The 24,972-nt window shown below is 39.8% G+C and overlaps 1 protein-coding gene across 1 annotated transcript in view; it reads left to right on the forward strand.

Moving 5' to 3' along the window:
• Window positions 1-24,972, forward strand: part of PLCB1 (phospholipase C beta 1) — a 587,785-nt gene that overhangs the window by 424,554 nt on the left and 138,259 nt on the right. The window contains exons 10-11 of the mRNA XM_020809018.3: window positions 5,774-5,920; window positions 14,988-15,145. Of these exons, the coding sequence (XP_020664677.3) occupies window positions 5,774-5,920; window positions 14,988-15,145 (305 nt within the window). The remainder of the gene's footprint in view (window positions 1-5,773; window positions 5,921-14,987; window positions 15,146-24,972) is intronic.

The following is a 24,972-nucleotide window of genomic DNA, read 5'->3' on the forward strand; positions in this document are numbered from 1 at the left end:
CCAGAGAGTAAGTAAAGTGTCATGCAATTATTCATGTTTGTTTGGAATGGAAAACATGTTTCCCCTCCCAAACAAACATATTTAAGGGGGGAGGTATATAGTGTTCACCCCTTGTTATGCAAAATAAGTCATGTATTATCCATGTACTAGGCAAATGTAGTGGAGAGGCAGAGCCAAGAGAGAGGTTAAAAGGCGGAGCCTGAGAGGAGCAGTCAAGAGTCAGAGCCAGAGAGTCAGAGAGAGAAGGAACAGATATTAATAGAGCTAAGACTCTCTCAATCAGAGAGTCAGAAGAGACAGAGACAGAGTTTGAGGCTGGTTAAGATAATTAAATAGAGAAGGTGGTAATTAATTATATCACTTGAAGAAAGTATGTATAGAGAGACCTGTGAATGATTTGCTTGTGTACAACGAACAACTGAAGAACATCTATGAATATTATTAACTTTTCTACACTTCAGTAAATAAGTTCTGCAGCACACTTTGCTTTACCAGACAAGTGTTTGGACAAACATCTTTTATATTGTGGACAGAGATAATTGACTGGTGGCAGTCTGGCTAGTCTCGCTCCTTCAAACAGTCATGTCTAAGGTCACAATGGCTAGCTTCTCACCTTCAGGTAGGGAGCAGAAACATGAGGTCACAGAGGCCAGCCTCTGTCCTGCTGGCAGGCAGCTTCATTATGAGGTCACAGCGGTTAGCCTGAAAATCGCAAGTAGGTATCTCAGCATGAAATCACAGTTATTGGCCTCTCTCCTTGAGTCATATAGCATCAATATAAAGTCACAGTAGTCAAACATTCTCTGTCTGGTGAGTAGCATCAGCATGAGGACATAATAAGTAATCTCCTTGATGAAAGCAGATTGCATTTCTTGGGGAGGCACAGAGGGGGTTTCTCCCTCTTTGAGAGAGGGTAAATTCTGTTACTTAGTAATGTGCAGAAGAGCCAAGCGGAGGCTCAGTGAAGTGGTCAGCAGCATCTTAATAGAGATCTATCAGGCAAGGAAAGGAGTGGAGTCAGCAGTCACGTCCCTTGTGTAGTTGAAGGATTATTCTTACACTGAATAGATCTGTGGGAGCCAAAAATAGATTACTGGAGTAGAAACCAAATTTAGCAGTATGTTGCTAATTTAATGTGTGTCCCCTCCCCCCGTATTGATAGACATTGATCTATATGCCTTGTGCCTTAATTGATGTTAAATATACATACATGTGTTTATCATTGTGACAGAACACAGGAGTACTACTAAGCTAGAGTTTCCCTTAGGTTTGTGTATGTACGGCACCTTCTAGCTGTTGTTAAGAAAGAGCAGGTTACACCAACTGAGACTTTGCCAGTTGGTTTTCTGTATTGCCATTGGCCATAGAATTTAGGAAAGTAATATTAGAATCTTTTATTGTACAGGTAGATTGTGTTTCTATTATATTAACATAAAAAAGTATATTGATACTGGCTATACTCGTGCAACCTCGGGGACATATCAGGAATATCCAGTAGAGTTTGCCTTATGTACTTGTTAGACTTCATCCATCCATGCATTTTTTATTTTTCTCAAGAACCTGTCTCAAAGTGGCTCATAAAAATATTTAAAAGATATATAAGACAGTCTAAAATGCAATGGATTACAATATGAATTGGCATATTATTTGTAATGTATGCAATAATACAATTAAGCATGCTATATATATATTAAACGGGCTTTTGGCGGTAGAATAAATTTGTATTGTATATATGTTAAATCTATTGAACAAAAATAGTTTAAAACCATTTGAAAGCTCATAAAACAAGGTAAAAGATACAGCATCCTCCATTTTAAAAAAACCCTCCTTAGCAACCAGTTATTTACTAAAGGTGTTTTGGAGGAAAAGGGTCTTTGTCCGCCTACGGAAGGACAGCTACGTGTGTCTACATCAAATGTGTAGCAGAAAACTCTGACAGTGAGCACTGTGAATGTTTTCATAGGTGTTAATTTATTTCAGTGTAGGTCAGCTCAGTTTAACAACAGTGTTAATTTTAATGGCCAAATCCTTTTGGGGTTTTATGCCAACACAACAAAGGCAGTGTAGATGTGAACTGCCATAAGTTGAGAAATCACAATGAACATGATCTGCTGTGCTATCTCAAAGACTGCATCTCCCTTTCTGAGCCCTCCCCCCCCCCAGGTTTTAAGATCATTGGAGGAGGGAGGCCTTTCCCTTAGTCCCACCACCTTTACAGGTGTGTTTCTTGGGGACATGGTAGAGGGCCTCCTCTATTGCTGCTCCCAGACTTTGGAACTCCCTCCCACTGGAGGCCAGGCTTGGCAAACACCTTTCTCGGTAGGCAAGCTTCCCCTTCATGATGGCTGGGTGGGTTTGATATAAAATAGGACTGTCGCATTTTTGTTGTTTTCAGTGCTGTATTTTTAGTACTATTTTTATGTACTAATTTTAAATATTATATTTTAAATTCTTTTTTAACATTTGTAATAACAACATTAACTCTTAATTCTGTTTGTTTTTTAATACCATAAGCCACCTTGGGTCCTTTTTAAGGAGAAGGGTGGGATATAAATATTTTAAATGAAAAAGTCTGTCACAGTTTTAGATGTTAGAGCCGTTTGCAGTTATTTATTTTTTTTTGCACACATCTCAGCATGAAATCACAGTTATTGGCCTCTCTCCTTGAGTCATATAGCATCAATATAAAGTCACAGTAGTCAAACATATTGTCCACACAATAAGTATATCTACACACATTTTATGTTTCCCCCCCCCCAATTACAATACTCCAAAGTGAAGCTCAATATAAGCTGTGCTGATGTGATACGTTTGTTTAAAAATGTTTGACACCCATTCTTTTAAAAAGTTTCTTTGCTTTAATGCGATGGGTTCAGCGTATATACTCTTATGCAATGAGGGATAGAGTGGGGATGACCACACAAGTTCTTCAGTCACACCACCCTGTCCATTCATTCTTGCTCTCTGCATGTTGGAAAGGAAACAGTTCTGCAGCAGGGAGATTTTGTTTCTTCTGGAAGTTCCCCTTGTGGGTTACAACTCTGCCCCCCACCCCACCCCCAATTTCTAAAGCGCTTCCACATGAAGGCTCCAAAATGTACAGCTTTGTTTTCCTGATTAGTGGGAAGCAGTGTATGTCCCCCTCACATAATGCTAATTCATTGGGATGGGAAGAGCCTCTTAGAGCTATTGTCAAGACCTTTTCCTACATTTTCAGGAGCAGAACCACTGCATGGGGAAAAGGCCCACCTTGTTGCTTTCCATTCCATTGATCTGCTTCCTTTTGAAAGACTGTAGTAGATAAAAGAGCTCTAGCATATTGTTTCGAAGAAAAAAATAACTAGTGTTCCTTTTCAGTAGTTTTGTTCACAAGGAATGAGTTTAGACTTCACAAAAGGACTAGCTATTAGTGCTGTCCATTCCCTGAGCCATTTTTAACTAGTGCACATCTTATTGAAAAAAAACAGCAAAAGAAATCCCAGGAGGAAGAAGAAATAAAAGCAGGCAGCTTTCTTCATAATATGCCACTTTTTTCTCCCCCTGAACTGGGTTATGAAAGGAGATTTCAGCACAAGCTCTGTTCAGCTGCGTATGAGGTTAGGAAGAAAAGGTGTAAATACAGATGATTTCTTGCAGACTTTATTCTATCATTATTTGATATATTTAGTCATATATTATCACTATCTAGCATAATCACTGAACCCTTTATACTTTCTGGAAGTATTATCTTAAAACTTTGTTCCTCTGTCTCATTGTATATTCACTGAATGTTCCTATTTGCTCTTTTGACGTCATATCTGGAAAGAAACCAATTGGAGTTGACAGAAGCCATTCTATTAATAATATGACCATATGGAGGACATTAGGATTGCACTGTTGTCACTGGAAACATGACTATCAGAACCTTACCGGAATTCTAATAATATAAAAGTAAATCTTCCCTGTGACTGGCAGGGCTGGATTGCCCATTTGTAGAAAGGTTTCTTCTTCTGTTTGAAAAGGAACACTGAAATCTGATCCAAAACTTCCACGGAGGTTGCTTCACTGTTCTCAGGTTGCTTCACTGTTCTTGCTCTGACTGCTGAAATGTAGACTGGGATCTTAACCAGGATCCAGGAAATAACTGGTACTTCAGAAAGAAAACTTGAAAAAAGTATAATCTTAAAAAAATAAATCTTCCAGAGTATCCAAACTGGCATGGGCAGTAACGTATTCAGAAGTTACCAATTATCCCGTAGGAGTTCGTAATGTTTTTATAATACTTGGAAAGGGTTACTCCAACATACTTATTCAGTAATTTTCAAGTAATTCTCATTATCAAGTGAAAATTGTTGGGATAGTTTATCCACCGTACTTGATTGCAATTAACAATCTTTTTATGACATACATGTGTGTATGAAGCTTCACCTCCTTTCAACCTTGATGTGTGGGTGGTTATTATTTTTTTTAAAAAAACTGTTGAAAACATTGGGTCTTCCTGTTCTGCAATCAAGCATTCACCTTTTCTGACATTTGCAGCACTGCTTAATCGTGATTGAGGAAAAAAATGGCACAGTTAAAAGGACAGGCTTAGAGAAAAATTGCCATATTCTCTCTACACAATTGAGAAAGTGTGCAACGTGGTATTGTACAGCTGTTGTGGTTTGTCACCCTTTTCTGTTCAACATGTCAGGGTAGAACACAGAGTAGTGGAAAAGACTTACATTTCAGAGACCACAGGGTGGAAAGGACCATCTTTCATGCTCACTTATGTAGAGTCTAGTACAGTGGATGGAGGTTTCTAGCCCATGTCTTTGCCAGCTGTGTTACTTTTCTTTTTCAAGGAAGTATTTAGTATAGTATAGCTGAGTATTCAACAATGAGACTGAGGTGGTCCAACCCACCTCATTTTTCAGCAATGTGTAAGTATAGCCTTGATTGAGATCCCATGAATAGATAGGAATTTGGAATTATAGCTAAACTCTTTTTCTGATATTAATTTATAAATTTCTTCCAGACATGGTATGACATGGGCTTCATGTATGATACTCATACACACTCCCTTCACACCTTCCTTCCTTCCTCTCTCTTTCTTCTGTCCACAAGTGTGCACAGAAACTCTCCACAAAGATGTATTCACCCAGTTCTTAGGTTCACATACAGTGGCATAGTACTTAATTAATGTTTTTCGGATTCAGTCTACTTCCACTCCACACTCGTTTTCTACTTCCACTCCACACTCGTTTTCTCCCTCTTTGGTCTTTTTCACTGGTCAACAGTACTTGTGGATTGTTCACTGAATGGGTTCTCTGCTGTACTCTCCTGCAGTTCTGTACTCTTTTTGTCTGCACCCAGTCAGATTGAATTTTGCAATAAACTAATGTGATGAATGTTCTTGGGTCACTCACTTTCTAGCAAAACTTTATTGAATAATAACAAGAGTCTCTTTGCTATCTTTTTTAAAGGAATGGGGCACATGTGACTGGCTAGATATTTGGTTGGTCTTCAATTTGCATCATCCTTCAGCACAGTATTATGGAGGAAGCGGCTGATGGGAATTGTAATCCAATGGTATAGTCACAGGTTCCCCATTGCTGTTTTACCACTGCTTTGTGTTTCGAGATCAGTCTGTAGGTAAGGGTCAATGGAAGCCTGGTGTTGACACTCAATGCTAATACAATGAGTAATGTATTAAATGTTGCTCTTTAAAAATGAGAATCTGAATGAGTTGATGCAAGGCAAATGAGTACCTGGAAATAAAATCTCTTTCTTGAATTTCTTTCCTTCCTCCCAGGGCAGATATCAGTGGATGGATTTATGAGCTATTTGAGTGGAGAGGAGAATGGAGTGGTTCCACCTGAAAAACTGGATCTGAATGAAGATATGGGCCAGCCCTTGTCTCATTACTTTATCAATTCTTCACATAATACCTACCTCACAGGTGAAGTATCAGTGGAGAGTGGGAAGAGCTGTTTAGTTCTGTTAAATTACACTGAAGTAGTGCCGGACCATGAGCTGTATGTAAATGCACAAAAGGTTGCAAACTACACAAGCCCGTGCACTGCACACATTCTGCAGATAAGGAGACTGTCTTGTCTGTGTCTTCCTTGTAGGTCTTCAGCCTCTTAGCATAATTTTAGTGGTGAGCAAGCTTCCCTGGGAAAAGAAACAGTTTGTGTCATTTAACAAGTGCTTGGTTCACTAAGGACTCAGATTAATTCATTGAGACTTGAGTCACTTTCACATAAAGCCATGCCTTGTCTTCTGAGGTCTGGCTATGTCCTTGATCTTCTATATAAGAGAGTGGAGGCCAAACCCCAGAGGTATAGGGTCCATTTTTATGTACCCAAGATGTCCCCAGCCTCTTAGTGTCAGCCCCTCCAAGCAAAGCCACAGGTGACCGCCTAGTTTTTGAAAAGAAGCATTTCTGGGGGTTTTATTTATGTTTCTTTTGTTAAAAGAATTATTATTTCTTTTTTAAAAAACCACATGTGTTCAATCTTGGGTCCTCAGATGTTTTTGGACTAAACCCCCCAGGAATCCTGCCTAGCACAGCTAGTGGTGAAGGCTTCAGGGAGTTTTAGTCCAAGAACATTCCAAGCTTGCGACCCAAGTTTGGAAACCACTGGTTTAGAGTGACTAAGTCCAAAATCAGAATAACCTAGATGACAATACCTTGAGAACAATATTTACTGCTGCTAAATAGAAACTATATATTTAAGATAAAGACAATATGATATGCTGTTGACATTAGGATAGCACTAATAATAAGGGAGAAAAGTTGTTCTTTTTTGTAGGAAGCACCAAATGCTGGCTAAGATCCTGTTCCACAGATAAGGAGGCAGAAAGCCAATGGTGCAACATTTACTCACTGACAATTGAATAGTTGCTGGTATGATTATCAAGGGACACACACACACCTGCTGGTTTTGTGCATGCTGAAGAATCCATAAAATTGCCTGCTGGAAGCAAGTGCATGTTGTCACATTTGTCTTCTGCCTATGTAACAAAGCAACAGGATTTCAGCTATTGTAGTCAGATAGTCATTTTAGAACATCTATTCTATATATGACAATAGATTTTTGTGTATTACGTGATATAAGTTTGTATTGTCATGTGTTCAAGGTGTTCACATTGAGTCAAAATGAAGAGCAGCAAAAAAGATGTTGCCTATGATAGCATATTTGATAGTACAATTTTCAAAGCAAATAACCATTCCTGATACAATTCTATATATAACCAGATTTTCACACTTAAATTGAGGTATTTCAAGGCTGAAAATCAAAGTTGAGACGTTACACAGAGGCCTACTATTTGAGGACAAGAGAATCTTTGAGATTCATAGTGTCATAGGATTGCACTGATCATGTTTATTCCAAATATACATTTGTCATGGTGGAACAAGTTGAGGATTGCCCAGTTGTTCTCAACTGGTTTAAGGCAAACTTTGAAAGAACCCCACCCAGATGTACAGCTGCCAGTTGTCATGTGGTGGTTGGATGTATATAATTTTAGAAGCTGGCTCTAGAACAGAAGGTTCTAAAAATGGTTTTAATATGAGATTGGTGGCTCAGTTAAATTATAAGTGTTTACCATGAACATGATTAAACAGAAGAAGGTCATTTTGAGCTAGAGAGAATATGTAGACTCTCTGGTGAAAAAAACTTGTGTCCCACCTTTTGATGATGTGTGTACTACTTGAAACTGAAACATCTGGTCTTGTGATGGGATTTAATCATTGCTTTTTATGGTCACATTATCATAGCTGACAGTATTTTATTTTCAAGCTGCAGCAGGTACAGATGTATTGTCAGGCAAATTGGTTTGTCCTGTATGCAGTTTCACTGAGTGTGTAGACGTATGCTGTAGAATTATCTTACCTAGTTATATAGTTCAGCAAAAATTAGATGAAAGTGGATCATGTCTTGGGCACAAACACTGTAATAAGTTGTGCGCTCTCAGTTATAGCTTTAAAATCACAGTAGAAGACAGTTGCTCTGAAGGAATCCCAAATTAAAATAATCTGGAATACATGGCTCTGTGGGCATTGAACTGGGTGTGCAACAAAGGCGGGAATCTGTATCTCCCAGATGTTGGGCTCCACTCCCTTCAGCTTCAATCAGCTTTAGAGCCAATAGTCAAGAATGGTGGGAAAGTGTAGTCTTTTGACATAGGATGAGCCACAACCTAATTTTTTTTAAAAAAATCATTATTTTCTAATTGTTTGTTTTGTATTTGTGATCTGTTACCTTAAAACCTAAGGATTCAGGGATATGGTTATCAAATTAATGTGCAAATTTCACACACACAAGATTGCAAGAGAGATTAAGTCTGCTGGATGAAATTCAAGATACTAAGGGTGATGAACTGAAGATACTCTTTTCTGGCAGTCTGTTAGTGGCTCCAGAAATGTTTTTTGCCAGAAACTGGGAACTAAACTACTGTATTTGCCAAACTAGAAAGAATATCAACAAAAATATGATAATGAGAAAACTGTCTTATCTTACATGTGCTTGGAGAAAGGTAACAATATCCCCCCCTTTTTTTTTCTGGACAATGGATCCAATATGAATGTGCTCCGGACTGTATCTTTACTATTTTTAAGTAAAAATGACACTAGTATTTGTACACATGTTAATGCTAAATGCATAACTTCATCCATAAATATAAACTGTTATTGGTTTTAAAAAGAAGAGACTAACTATTGAATAATTCCTTGTATTTGTATTTGTAAGGTTACAATTCAGTCCTACAAAGAGTTTTCTTGTGTGGATTTACCCTTGTTGGCTGTCTGTTATAAAGCAGTCTTGTACTCCATCTCTTGTTATGCGAGTGAAACATATGCTTCCATTATGCCACCAACAATTAGGGGAAGAGAATAACAGAGGCAGAATTTATTCATTTATTTAAAACATAAAACAAGAAGAACCGGGTTCCCTGAGCAATTTACAGTAGCTTTAAAACAAGTTTAAAAGAATGGAACAGATTAAAATATTTTTAAAAACAAAAGCAGATCTGAAACATTCCCTAAGAGCAAGTTTTAAAAACCAGTCCTGAAGACTAAAGGCCCTTTCAAATATCATTGTTTAAGCTGCCGATAAAGCGTGCTGCTTATATACTGCCCTCTAGTGCTTTAAGCACTCTCTGGATGGTTGTTGTGGGTTTTTCGGGCTCTTTGGCCATGTTCTGAAGATTGTTCTTCCTAAAGTTTTGCTAGTCTCTGTGGCCGGCATCTTCAGAGGACAGCATTATGCTGTCCTCTGAAGATGCTGGCCACAGACACTGGCGAAACATTAGGAAGAACAACCTTCAGAACACGTCCAAAGAGCCCAAAAAACCCACAACAACCATTAGATCCCAGCCGTGAAAGCCTTGGCGAATACTCTCTGGATGGTTTACAATTTAATTACGAAGGCTAAACATTGCCTGCCCACCCCCACCCACCCCGCACAAGCCTGATACTGTATTTATCTCAGAACAATAGAAGGCTGAGTGAGTCTTGAGTTGGCTAGCGGGGATTAAACCTGAACTGTGAGCAGAGTTTTTGGTGCAGTACTGCAGTACTCCTTCATTAAGACTGAGCCAGCCTAACTTTGCCTGAGATGTACTTCCAAAGAGTGTTCATAGAAATAACGCTGTATCTCATGTACCCACCAACCTTGTCTCAAGAGTGGTGGAACAAGCAACAGGGCCTTTTTGAGGAACTCAGTCTCCAGACAAATTCATACAGATGGAGACATTATTTCATATATCCTGGCCCCAAGCAGTTCAGGGCTTTATTGATCAAAACCAGCATCTTCCATTAAGCTCAGAAGCCAGTGGAGTTAATTCAATGTAGCCTATGTATTATTATTTTCTGCTAGCTGCAGGTTCCAAACACCGGAAATTCTGTCATTGTCCACCAGTTAAGGACTGTACTGCCGTCACCTACATATCTCATGGAGGCAGCTAATGAACTTTCAATACCAACATGCCCCCGATGGTTTAGTTTCAGGCAGAGAATCCATAGCATGATCTGAACCTCTGCTCGTCTAGCACCACTGCAGAAAGGAAATGTTAAAGCAGAGTCTGAGGAACACATTGATCAAGTCCTACCTAGAGATGGGAGAGTTTGTAGGAAGCATTAACTATTTAGTAAACTGTTTATGAGCCAAAACCTAATTCAGCTAAGTTTAAATTGAGAATATGACCATTTTTGAACAATTAAGTTTAGAATAAATTGTCATTAAAGGCTTACCAGATCCCCGTTCCCAAGAAAAAGATAAAATATCTTATCCTTTATTTCACTCTTCTCTCACCCATCCCTATTTTGAGCTTTGAAGAGAGTGATTTTGAAAATCCTATTTCCCACCCACCCCTTCTAAACTCTTCCCCTTGCTTTCCTTCCCCGCTTCCTTATAACCTTGTCTCCCTGCCATCCCCCTTTTATAACTTACTGATTCCCAAGTAGATTCAAACAATACTTCCAGGAAGTGAAAATTCAGTGTTCTAGAACAGAGAAGGAACCTCAGTATGGCATCTAGTGTTGTGCTAATCTACCCTTTGGATGCAAAGATGGCACCCCACTACACCACACCCAGCCACTCTTAGGATCTTTTCATTTGAAATGTTTCAGCCTTGTACCATAAGGCTAATTGAATAATGCAAACAAAAGGAAAGCGTACTGCTTATATACTGCCCCATAGCTTCAAGCATTCTCTGGGCGGTTTACATGTTAATTATGCAGGCTACACATTGCCCCCCCCAGCAAGCTGGCTACTCATTTTACTGACCTCGGAAGGATAGAAGGCTGAGTCAACCTTGAGCCGCCTACCTGGGAATTGAACCCCGGGTCGTGAGCACAGCTTTGGCTGCAGTACAGCCATACCCAATGTTCTCTGTGGATCTTGTTAATAATAATTAGATGCCATCAAGTCAATTTTGACTTATAGTAACCCTTGCCAGGGTTTTCTAGGTACAGAGTATTCAGAAGTGGGTTACCATTTCCTTGTTCTGGGGCCACCCGGGGACTCTGATGTTTCTCCAAGGCCACACAGGTTGGCTCTGTATAGAGGAGACACAGAGTCTGTGGCACTGTAGCTACGATGGACCTAGCACTACTGTTGAGAGAGAGAGAGAGAGAGAGAGAGAGATCATTTCCAGATTTCCTTTTGTGTCTCATCTGGAGCTTTTGTCAAGTTTGTCCTTCAACAGCTGTGTTGCCATGGATTGAAAAGGTATATGGTACAGTGTGAATGTCTGCTTCCCTGTGTCACTACTGTCCCACCCACAGTGCCGACCCATTTCTGCTGTTCTTCCAGAAGATCCAGCAATGGCAGCAAGTCCTTGGGCATTCCACTGATGTAAGTAGGCCATCTGCCAAATCTTGTGGCCCCCTTAGCTGGTCGATCTGCACTACACAGTGGCCTATGTAGCCAAGCCTTTGGCTTCCCAAAAGGAATGCTATTAGTCTACAAAGCAAAAAATACACCCTGCATGAATTTATTCATAATTATAATGACCACTTTCCTAGACCTTGGAGGGGAAAAAAACCCAGATTTGGCAGTACATCAAGTGCTGTTTATTTATTTAGATATTACAGCTTTTTCTTCCACTTCAGGGAAATGTAGCATTTGTAATCCAAGGTTGCTATCCATCAAAGGGAAGAAGAAAAGCAATCTGAGGATATTCTACCCAAACATGAAGAAGTGTTATACTGGTAGCAAAAAAATATATATATTTTTCTCAATCTTTTCCCCCCTCCACCTTCTTTTTCTTTGGTGCCTGAAGCCTGCAGCCTTTAATTTGGAGTGCAGCTTTGCAATAGATTTCTGCTGGCTATGACTGTAGCTTATTACAGTTGTCACATTGAAGGACTGACTGTGCAACACCTCTTTCTATAGGGCCAAAAGCTGAGGAACAGTGATTCTGTATCTGCTGTGATTAACAAGGCACATTTTTCTAGGTTTCCACAGATAGTCAGGTGCACAAACAAACAGACAGACAGACAGACAGACACAGACTTCCTTATCAAAGCAAAACATAGCAACTGTGGATCAGAGCAGACAATTTTTGTAGTTAATAACACTGGAAGAGTGCCCCCCCCCCATTTTTCACACAGTTGAGAGGCATATGTTCTATAGCTCTTGAATGAACAGTTAGCTGACTCTTCCTTGCTCCATTGCTGCCAACTGAAGCCACACATGCCTTTAAAAAAACATTTGGAGCAAGAGATTTGCAATATTTATTTAATTTTCTCTGGGTTTTCTCCCCATGGAGAGACTCAGGGCAGCTCAATGGAGAAGGGATTTTTTTTTCTATCCTGATTGGGGATGTATTTAATCTAGAGTTTGACAAGAACAACCCAAATAATATTGATAATTGTATTAGGTTTACCTAAGTTGCAGCGCTGTGGGCTAAACTGCAGAAGCCTTTGTGTGCTGCAAGGTCAAAAGACCAGCAGTCGAAAGATCGAATCCACACGACGGAATGAGCTCCGATCACTTTGTCCCAGCTCCTCGCCAACCTAGCAGTTCGAAAGCATGCAAATGCGAGTAGATAAATAGGTACAACCTCGGTGGGAAGGTAAAACGGCGTTCCCTAGTCACGCTGGCCATGTGACAATGGAAACTGTCTTCGGACAAGCGCTGGCTCTATGGCTTGAAAAACAGGATGAGCACCGCCCCCTAGAGTCAGACACGACTGGACTAAAAATGTCAAGGGGAACCTTTACCTTTACCTTTAACTCTTCAGCAAAACGGAGAGCACTGCCTGGCTGTACTGACTCATGTGTACCCTCTTGCTCCTTTCCATTCAAAATACTGTTAATGGGAGGGAGGGGCTTTCTTTCTTTCCTTTAGTGATCCCATCACCAGATTTGATTGGCTGTGTTATGACATGGCCTGAGGGAGAGCAGTTTTTGTGAGGAGGAGCTTTCAGTTATGTAGCATGTACTGTCAACACATTAGGTAAAGTCCCTTATTCTCTCCCTGGGTCTATACCGTAGGATATCAGTTTCAGAGTTCTTGCTGTTCGTTTTTTCATTCCACATCATTTGTCCTTGTCCAAATGTTCCTGAGCAATGACAAAAGATATTCTGTTTGCCTTTCAGTATTCTGCAAAGTACTCTTAAGGAAAAACTTTGGCTTAACTATGAAACTCTTCTTAGCCTGCATTTTGAATTTTAAAAAGTTTTAACAGGTTGGGAATCACCTGTATATGAAGTGTTCGCTGCATCTCATTCTCCTCTCATCCCCCCCTCCTTTCAACATGCACCAAACTACAAAAGCATCTTATTTTACACTCAGACTTTTGTGGGGGGCTTCTGTTATACAGTTCTTTGACAAAAGTTTATCATCATACTTTCCTGTGGAATTGATGGGTCTTTAAGCATCTCTTTTTCAGTAGGTGTAGACATCTCCCAAGCATTTCTGTATGTTTCTTGGGCACTTCAGTAAACAGGAGTGGAGCAAGGAGAAGTTAATATTTTTTAGCTGATGATGTCAGCCACCATCTGGGGGCTGAAGACTGTGAAACAGTGTTGTAAACCTTGTTTTTCCCACCCTGTCATTTCTAGCATCCTTTGGTTCATTACCTACTTTTGTCCTTTCTATTGACAGTGCAGAATGAGAGAGAGATGAAAAGATACGTGGACTGTTTCACTTAATGTTGTCTCTCAGACAGAGTGGCAGAAATTCTGTTTGTAGATCTACACCATATAAGGCTGATAACATCATGAACAGCCATGGAAATTAAAAAATCTCATTGCCCTGAAGGTCTGGGGGGCTCCTGTGGGATTCCTTTCATCATGGGGAAGCTGAAAAAGGGCCACAGAAGAAGTCTTTACTTTCTAAATGTAGCCATCCGTGGGATTTTACTGGCACTAGTAAGCATGTTCAGAAATTATAGATGCCCTCCATTCTGCCCCCACAACAGATTCTCCACAATGAAGAGGATCTCACAGGAGCTCCATGACCTTCAGAAGGTGGAGGAATCAGATATTTTTTTATTTCTGAAAAATTGCTACAGCTTATGATATATCATCCTAAATTACGGAACAGGCTTTCAGCCAATTTTTTTCCCCTCTTAAACTTAAACATATCCAGTCCAGCTAAAATTAAGCCTTCTCATTCTGTCATCATAAACATGCTATGCAGGGGATAAGACCAAGTCTTCTGCAGACTGACATGGGATTTTGTTGTCTGGTATCAATGGCTTCAGTAGGAGCCATGAGCACATGGTCAAGTCTCTCCACTGATATCAAGGGCATGGGGAATTGCTATCTATACTTTGGCTGGATGGGGCCCACTGAGTGTACATCAGTCTAAAATAGTTAAATGGAAGTAAAGAGTGTCATGCAAAATTCCAAGAGCTGTGAAAACGTGAATGAACTGTCAATGCTGATCACTCGGTTTTATGGTGCTGTTAAGAATATGAGAGACTTCAGACTTGCTAAAAAATTGTACCAATCTATAAGATGCATTTGGACTCATGCTCTTTTCTGTACCAACTATACTTTAGTTGTCTTTAAATGGCATTTATCATTATGTTTTCCAGAAGATTTCTTAAAACATAAATAGTAATATGAAAGATCTTAGTTAATCCTTTATCGAAAAATTTCTCATACCCTCTTTGTTAACATCTTGGAGTTGTCATAAGAAGTACCATAAGCTGCCATAAGATATTCCTTTCTATATTATTAATGTTTTCTTACAAAGGAGAATATGAACTGAAATATTTTTATGTTTCATTTGCATTGTTTTCTAACAGATCCCACACCATGCATCGGTATAATTTTCTAGACCCACATTCACAGCTATATACATCACTGCATTTGGAAGCAAAATAATATTGACTGGGACATGACATTCATTAGGTTTTATAGGTCTAGAGGGAACTGATCATCTTGTTTCTAACTACTGTGGAAAATGGACAATGCAAGCCTTCATTATTCTTCTATTGTTTGTATTTAGTCCAATAGCCCAATAATGGGTTCCCTTGTTTCACCCACCCTTGTTGTGTCGTTGCAGCTGGGCAGCTGGCTGGTAACTCTTCCGTAGAGATGTATCGCCAAGTGCTTTTGTCTGGCTGCCGCTGTGTTGAGCTGGACTGCTGGAAAGGCCGAACAGCTGAAGAAGAGCCAGTCATTACGCATGGATTCACCATGACAACTGAAATATCCTTCAAGGTACATTTGTAGAGAGTCTCTTCCATCATTATATGAAAACAGATTTACAAAATAAAGCAATTGTATATATCAACTGTGTGTGAGCTTAGGTATATGCTTTGTGATGCATCTGTTGGGGCAGTGAATAAAAAAACAGAGTGAATACAGAGATTTCTGCAATAGTATTGCAGTACATATGTTGGAAACACAAGCTGTGTTATTGACGTTGTACACAATCCTAGGAAATGTGAGTAACTGAATCATTTTGCCACACACTTGGTGTGTATGCACACACATGTCATTTTTTTCTTTCAGATTCTGAGAAAGAAACTGTTCAGTAGAATGCATAGTCTTCACCTAAAAAAAGAATTGTACATTTAATAATAGTAATAATAAGCATGTGCTGTCAAGTCAATTTTGACATATAGCAACCCTTTTTAGGGTTTCCCTGGTAGGGAATACTCAGAAGTGCTATTGAGGTACCCAGGAGTTTACCATTCCCTTCCTCTGGGAGCCCCCTGGGACTGTACCGCTTGCCCAAGGGCACACAGGCTGTCTCTGCTCCCTGGAGGCACAGTGGAGAATTGAACTCCCAACCAGATACCTAAGCCGTTGAGCTATCTAGCCAACTTTTATAACAGTCAGGTTGGAAATGTGGTGGTGGTGGAAGTGAGTAGCCATGTGCTCAAATATGGTTCCATGAGCTGAATGCAAAATACATTTTCCTCTATGCCCTATGCTGTTGACTTCCCTTGCCAAAGGCTGGTGATGTCAAACAAGCAAGCCACCTTGTATCTGAGGAAGCATTGCTCCTGTGCAGACAGAGGCCCTACTCTTTGCAGTATGTTAAGAAACTAAAAGCAGCCCAACTGCCTAGAATGGTACAAGAGCAGCAGTGGAATGGTATTCTTCCTGTTTCAGTAGCTCACCATGCTTACATGAGGGTGTAGTGCAGAGCATAATCCCCACCTTTCTTTAAGGATTAACTTGACTGGAATTCTATGCATAGTTACGGGGGAGGGGAGGGTATCTCCATTGAATCTGACAGTGCTGACTGTGTAAGAACACATCATGAACACTTTGGCCAGAATCCTATTTCTTCTTATCACATGAGGAAGATGCCACCGGGACTAATTGACAAGGTACTTGTTGCCTAGAGGGCAGATTTCTAGTCATGCACCCACTGGCTTGCTTGCCTGGCAGTGTCAAGTAGTTTCTGTGGCTTTCTAGATTTCACTTCTGTTCACAGTGAGGATAGTACAGTAGTATTCTGACCACTGACCTTTAATAAGGGACTTTCACCCAGCTTTAGCTTTTAATTAGAATTGAAAATTATTTTACGAAGAAGTGTTATCACTCCAACTTCTAGCATGAAGCAAGAGCTCCTCCGTCCAAGAAGTACAGTACCTTGCCTCTGCTTGAGTAATTCCCTGATTTCCTCTCTGTTAATTTGTAGCAAAACCATAGCATTGTGTTGCCTTCTCAAATTAGAGACCCCAAAAGTTAATATGGGACTTCATCTGATGGTGTCACTGCTTCAGTTCTGAAATAAGTGTATAAATCTTCACTCTGATGCATTGTCCTTCAACTCCTTCCACTTCACCACAATGCAATAACACGGATGCAGTTCCTCAATGCAAGGCATGGAGATGTGGTATGATATAGAAGGGGCTGACATGCCTCATCCGGTTGTCTTCAGAAGTGGAAGATGAGTGCTCACAGTGCACAAGCCAGGGCAGAAGGGGAATTTGATGTCCCAGCTCATAACAATGAGGAAGGAGAGGGAGGCACAGGTGCATGGCTGATATGTAGGCTGTTGGCCTTGACGATGCAGCCCCAGCACTTGCAGCCTGCCAATGCTACAGAGCCTTGTGATAAATATTGCCAAACATCTTATTGCAGATGCTAATTGGAAACCCCAACTTGTGCCTCTACAAAGCCATATTTCAAAAGCATGACTAATGACTTAGAAGGGCAGCAGCATTGATGACCAGTCATGCAATTTATCATAATTTTTATATCATTAGAGCATCAATTTGAAACCAGTTGTCTACTAATAGAAAGTAGTCATTTTCAGATATGTGCACATGTTCAATACCAGAGGCTCAGTTTCTGAAAGCTATCACTGTATATTAAATGAAAAATGACGGAACGATGATGCTTTTTTAAAAAAGTGCAAATTTATTAATATGAATGAGTGTGTTAGTGCCACACTCGAATAGAAATGTTCTTTCAGTAGTTGTATATGTGCTGTGCCACTTGTTTCCAAATATGAAAATGAGGCCAAGGTCTACAAATGATGGAAAGTGGGTGCCTCTTTGAAAAACGAGAACAAATCACTGCAAAATATGGATTGCACATACATACAGTATCACACAATGATCTCATATCTCCAAATGATCACAGTATGTTGGTCTGCAGCGAGTGTAATGTTTCTGGGGAAAGGGCACAGGTGTTGCAAAGAACTCAACTGTGTTGCTATCCTAAAACACCAGCACCACGAGGACTCCCTTTCCAATAGCATATAGTATTGCACTCACTCGTGTGTGTGTGTGTGTGCAATACCAAATGCACACACACACACACACACACACACACACACACACACGACAGTTTTGTCCCCCAAGTTGTACCAGTGCAAGCAGGTGTGTATGATGGCCATTTTAAGTGGAGTATTGCATCGAACTCTTAGTTCAATTGTTCACCTTGCTGATCTGGGTTCTGTGCTAGCAGTAATTTCAGGCCATGGAGCCATGCTTGAATGACCTATCACATATATTGCATCTTGAGGAAACGGTGGTACTGGAATATCCTAATTAAAGGACAGAGTGCAGGTTCATTTGACTCCTGCTCATTTTAGAGAAGAGGTAATAAAAATATATATATTTTAAAATGAGCATTTTGTAATTACCACCACCATTCCAGGATTTTTATCTGATTTTCCTCTGCAAAAACATTTCAACTTGACTGTTTAAACAAGGAAGGAGTAATGAGAGCATGAAAATATACTGATGGTGTCCAAGTCACAGAGATCTTTGTTTCTTTTCTGCTTTGCCACTGTCAACAAAACATCATACTAAGTTCATATCAGTAGTTCTCCTTCATCCTGATAAAGGAGAACATGTTGTTCCTATAATAAAGGAAGAGCCAAATGTACATATGGACCTAAGTTACTATAACCACAAAATAGCTATCTAATTACTGTTGATTTTAAATAACAAATTTATAATTGACATATTAGAGGCATTATTGCAATTTTAAAAGTATCTCGTATGTCCCATCTCTATGAATCTCTGGCTTCTATTGCAAGAACTAATTATGAATTAAATTTTAATAAACTATAAATTAAATTATAAATTATTAATATATTAATAATGAAATTGTAAATGTATTACAAGTATACACTATTTATATATATATATATATATATATATATATATATATATATATATATATATATATATATATATATATATATATATATATATATATATATATATATATATATATATATATATATATATATATATATATATATATATATACACACACACACACACACACTTGTAATACATTTACAATTTCATTCCTCTCTTTAGCCTTTAGTAAGATTATCCAAAGTGTCAAGATGTATTTCCACATTCTGGTAAGCAAGAATTCTTGAGAATTCTGCTAGTGAGAACCAGAGAAATAAATCTTGATTTGGTTTTTGGTTTATCTTTCTAGCTTTCTGACATGTCAGCATGCCAAAACCAAAGAAGCTGACACATTGTATGGCTCATGATCATTTTTCCCAAATGTTGGCTTCCCACTATATACAAGCGCAGCCAATATGGTGAAAGACTCTTACAGGACTGTTAGCCATGCTAATCATAATCATATTATCACTACAGTTCAGACTTCCCTTGTGGTAATTTCAGCAGATGTTCTTTCCTCAACATCGTTTGTTAAACTGTTGTTTAACATGACACTTTTGTTATGAAAGAGAGTAGAATGGGTGTAGGCATGGATCATTTTCTTCAATTGCTGTTGGTCATGGACTGGTTCTTAAGAAAAAAGCTTTTAGTCGGTGCTACAATGTCTTTATTGTGCTTTTTATTTACTAATGTTTTAATCTTCTAATTCATTTCATTGTGTTCTAATGTTACAAGTTTTTTGTGTTTTTATCTGTACTTTATCTGTAAGTAAAGAAGTAAATCTGGTGAGATGCCATAAGGCTCTGTTTTGGGACACTTTTAACCTGAAAGTCTTTTTCAGGTTGACAGTGGAAACCATGTGAGTGGAGGAGGTGGCCTTCTTCCTTCTGGGGTTTTCAGCTGAAGCTAGACAGGCATCAGCTGCATACCCTTCAGCTACAGACTTTATGCATCAAAGCACAGCAGTCGACTAAGTGGTCGTTATGTCCCTTGTGTGCTTTGCATCAGATTTCAAATCTAGGAATTATCCTGCTTTGTTAGACAAGTGAAATCAGTTTTAAAAAAGTGTCTTGCTGCTATGGAAGGAAAAGAGGTAGATTGAATATGCTGAGTACATTTGCAGGTATCATGATGTGATATTGTATGTATGTGCCACCCCATTGAATATGGTTATATTATACAAGGATATGTTTTCATTTTTCATAGAGGCACTCAGTGTACATTTGACATTGATCTTCTCCAAGTACACTGAAAATTACAAAAGGTAGAGGGATATTAATTTAGGTTACCAAACTGAATTTGGATACCCACAGTGGATTGAGTGATGGACTAAGACTCAGGAGCCCTGGGTTTGAAGACCTGCTCAGTCATGGAATCTCACTAGGGGTGTGGAAGTGCTAAAGCCACTTTTTTAAATATTAAACATTTTTGAAAGCCCTATTAGGGTTGTTACAAGTTGGTTCCAACTTGGCAGTACATAACAACAAAACTGAATTTAGAAATGTAGAACTTGTAGCATGGACCATAACTGATAATTGTGTAATTATTTCTGCTTTATCCTGCATTGAGGATTCAGAACCAGTTTGAATGTGTTGCCCAGATCCTCACTTCACCAACCTTCCTGCAATGGGCCTGATGACATAATAATACTGCTGATGTCAGAGTTATGACTAGAGATGGACACAAACCACCAAGTGGGCAGTTTGTGATGGCTCGTTTATTGGCCAAACAGGTGTTTGGTGCTTCCCAGCCCTGCCTCCTCTGGCAGGCACTCACACAGACATCTCTACCCCGCCTCCTCTGGGTGCTGCCTCTGAGTGGACTCCCAGCAGAGGAGCCAGGGCTGGGAAGCGCCAAACACCTACCTGTTCAGCCAAAAAAACTAAACAAAACAAAACAAAAAAATGAACTTCTTTAGTAGTGACCACACCTGGTAATATCACTGGCTTCATAGTTAAATTGCAGTCTAGAGTTCGGTCATGCTTCAGATGAAGATCTATCCTCCCTCCATCATGTGAGAAGGCAGGGGTGGAAAGAAAGTAGGCATATTCATTTGGCACTTGGGGAGATGGCTGAATCGCAAAGTTGGGATGCAGACAAGTCTTAGAAGTACCAGTTTTATGCATTTTACTTCCACTTGTCCTCCCAGGGAACCTGGGCTCATTCTGTTATCACGGTGAGAGCCAGCTCCATCGCAGTTCACCTCTCAGATGGGGGGCTGAGTGCACTTTGCTCCACCCTCCATATCTCTCACAAGGAAGGAACAGGAGGAGTGAAGTGGGGTCCTGGCTGAGAACAGCCCCCGTCTATGTTCCTCCTGCTCATCTTTCTTTGGAAGGGGTGGGGCTTCAGAGAGGGGCAGAAGTGACTTCAGAATTTCTGCAGCCTGGATTGGGGATCCTAGTGGTCCAGAATGCTCTCACAGGCATAGAGTTGTGCCAAACCATGATTTCTATGTGTAGGAGTGGAAATGAGACTTGGTGAAGTACCTTCCTTGTGGGCTCCCCCCTCCCCTTATCCCAGGTGATTATGATTGCCGTGTCTCTGGGTGCCAGCAGGAGCCTTAGAACTTCTCCAGAATTCCAGGAAAAGGGACAATTTATAGAATGAGCAGCTCTGGCAACAGAGAAAGTTTGATTTTTGTTTGTGAGCTAGCTTTAAATTCTGGGTACTCACCTTCACTCACTTCCAACTGATGCTGAGGCTCACTGGTTCCGGACAAAGGTGTTTGTACATGTGTAATGCTTGCAGTGATGGCGTGCCAGAAAAACTGAGGGATTGTTAGCCTCTCGCGAGGTATCTTTTTTTTTAAATGAGCCCTGACTGCAAAGACTGGGAAGAAAATCTCCCTGTGGACTGGTGATGAGCTTTCCACTAGCCCCAGTTCCAATTTAGACCCTAGGAAAGATCCCTATGTATCATATATACTGTAGATGAAACTGTGTATGATAGAGACCCTTATGGGAACAGCAGCAATCATTGTGACTGTTGGGTACATTGATAGCCTATCAAACAAATAAGAATTCTTGAACTTTGGGTTGGCATATTAGTTTGCTTAGCTAGGCATTGTATGGATTCTGGGACCGTTCACATGGATTCCCCTTCTGGTCTGTTTCAACAATCAGCTGGCTCTGAAGTAGTTCTAGCCTCACTTCCAAACACTGCCTGCTCCACCCTGTGACAACACAAAGGCTCAGTCCCTGGCCTCAGTTTGGATCTTTGGATCTTGAAGAATGAGATACCACTGAACTGACAATAGTACCAGTGACCAACAGAAGGAATAAGCCAGGGCTCAGTTTTGTTGTCATCGTCATCATCGTCGCTGTCATTGTCGTCATTGTCGTCATTGTCGTCGTCGTCATCATCATCACCATCATCATCATCATCATCATGTGACTTACGGTGACTCTTTTCAGGTTTTTCCTGGAAAGTACAGAATATTCAGAAGTGGTTTACGATTCCTTTCTTCTGGGGTGTGTCCTGGGACTGTGTGGGTTGCCGAAGGCCACACAGGTTGGAGGCCCAGAGGGGAATCAAACTCCCAACCTCTGGCTCAGCAGCCAGATACCTAAGCCACAAACTATCTGGCCAGCATGTAGCAACAATGAAGTTGGATATATGCTGGTGGAAATGAGCAGCCATATGCTCACATATGAATCCAAACCACTGAGATATCTTGCCAGCTCCCCAATTTTGTATTAACAGGTCCTTTAATACAGAAGATCAGCAATCAGATGCTTAAAACATGTCAAATAAGTTTTATTTTTGGTTTTGTTATATAAAAGCTTATGAAAAAGCTGGTGACAATTAAAATATACTTGCAAGACAGTCGTGAAAAAATGCATTTGACTATTTGTTAGGATATAGGCCATAAAAGCATCAAATAAATATGTTTACTTGGTCTTTTCCATATGTGCATTACAAACAAAGTCTTATAAAAACAGAGAAGAATGATGATGCAGCGGGAAAGGGTACATATGACTTAGGCTGTAGCAAGCAGTTAAATGTGTTATCTTCAAGGAGTTGCATGAGCTCTTTATGATGGCTGTGCAGCCTGCTGTTGATCTTTACCAGTCTTTTTATGTGACACAGTTATGTAATATCAGTGGAGAGCCTAACTGTTCCATGTGGGCTCTTTCCCCCTCTCCATGGTTGTGTCATTCCGACTGTAGGATGCCCCCCTCCCCAGTTGCCTTGGGAAATAGGCCCCTTTGAATTCAGTGAGATTTTCTTCTGAGTAGGTATGCCTCAGATTGTACTGTTTTCTATCTACAATTTATCTAAATTTGACTTTTGGATGTTCTCACGTGTCTTTTGAGCGTATTGTTTTTCCTTTTAGTTACTTTCTGGCTCCTAGTCTTCTAAATGTAGACCATTTTCAGGTTTGGAACTTTATTATACTAAGAAAAATGTGCAACAAAGTCTTTAGCTACAATTCTTTATTACTGTTTACTAGAGATATGAAAGGGGCAGTGTCACCACATTCTACAATAAATTGAGCAACATTTGGGGAAAGGGGCTTCTTAGTTGTGGTGCCCCTAGAGTAGTGGTTGCCAACCCTGGGTCCTCAGATGTTCTTGGACTACTACAACTGCTGGAAATCCTGTCCACCACAGCTGGTGGTGAAGGCATCTGGGAAGTGCTGTCCACTTGGGTTACCCAAGGTTGAGAACCACTGCCCTACAGAGATGAAAAATCACATTTTGGATTGTAGCTCCCAGAATCTCACAGACAACATACTGTGAGTATCTCACAATTTCTGGGGACTCTGGGATTTGTTGTTTTGAAAAGTAAACTTTAATGACTTTGATCCTCCTAATTTTTGAGGTACTCTCCCAAGGCACTCATCCCATGTTTTAGCTGTACAGTGCTAGGATACTGCAATTCTTATTCTCCTAGACATTTAAAAACTCTTCAACTACTATGGAATTCTGTGTGTGTTTTTTTTCCTCTCTCCATTATTGCTATATCATGCTCTATCTGTTATTTGTCTTGTTTTTATCTGATTTGTCTTGAGTTTGTCTTTCATGGTCACCTGCCCTGTGTACTGAAGGTTTATGAGATGCAAATTTTAATAAATCAACAAAACTCTGTTATTTAGGTTTTTGTCACTGTGGCATGCATATCTTCCCTGAAATACTTCTATTTATCTATATCTATGACTGAAGAAGCTACTTGGATGAGCAGCAAAATGTTTCAACCTAACAAGAAAGAAGTCCAGTTGCCATGACTCAACTTCCAGATTCTATTTATTTAGTTTAGCATTTTAGTTTAATGATGTAGTAGTTCTATAAAGATGTTGGTTTATAGTAATAGTGAAAGGTGACGTCAAAACAAGTTTGAGGCTTTGCCTCTTTTATTTTAACCCCCCCCCCTTACCTTGTTTTGTTTGGAACTATGGATAATTTCCCAGTATTTTGACTAAGGGGCTATTTTTAAATGTATCTTTAAAAATGTTGCTTCCAGTTTGCTTTTCAGCTTGCAAAGTACATGGATACAGCAAAATGGTACATGTCACAAGATGGGTAAATCAGTTTTGAATTATTAGTGGCTGATCATTAATCAGCAAATGCTTGGACCCTGGCTGCCCATATCACAGCCATTTGCTTTGGCTGTCATTTCAGCTGAAGAACAGATTTGACATGTGCAGAGACACAAAACCAGCCCTGTTTCACTATGATACAACTTGACTCAAGTTCTTTTTCATTTCATAACTGAGTAATATGGGAGGTTGAGATACGAAAAGACATGCATGTATTTCCAGCCTCTTATTTTCCTTCTGAAATGTAAGCTGAGAGATCTATGTTTTATTTTATGAATGCATTTTATATAATCAGTTGTAGAAATGTTCCTGTCAAAAACCAGTTGCTAATGTAACTTGGCAATATATTTGCAGGAAGCCTCGAACATAAGACAAGCCTCCCTCCCACCATTAGGCCCTTCTTCGAGAGTTACCTATCTCAAATATCATCTGTGGGTTTGTCCTTGGGTCTTCCTATATCCTTCTCTTTTTTTTCTCCATACATGGAATATTATTGTGATGGATCCATTTGATATAGCTGCCCAAATGACAGCAGCAGAGACCTCTCACACAGAGCTCCAAATACTTCCCCAAACTGCAAGTCCCAGGATCTTGTAGGATGGAACCATAATGTTCGATATGGAGTCAAACTGATATGTTTGTGTACAGTCCATACACTCAGAGAGAGATGGAACTGGAAGGCATTGTCTGGAGCAGTATCCTTCTGAGGAGGGCTGCAGTGGATCTACCGTAATGTTTCATCATGGAGGATAGAGCAGCTGTCCTCCACACAATATTTATTTATTTACAATATTTTTTTAGCCGCACCAGTACCAGTGGCTTCTGGGCGGCGTACAACATTAAAACTTAAAAACATTAAAAACATTTAAAAAGATAATATAAAATGCCAT

This window comes from Pogona vitticeps, chromosome 1 (genome assembly GCF_051106095.1).
Source record: "Pogona vitticeps strain Pit_001003342236 chromosome 1, PviZW2.1, whole genome shotgun sequence".
NCBI classification, from domain to species: Eukaryota; Metazoa; Chordata; class Lepidosauria; order Squamata; family Agamidae; genus Pogona; species Pogona vitticeps.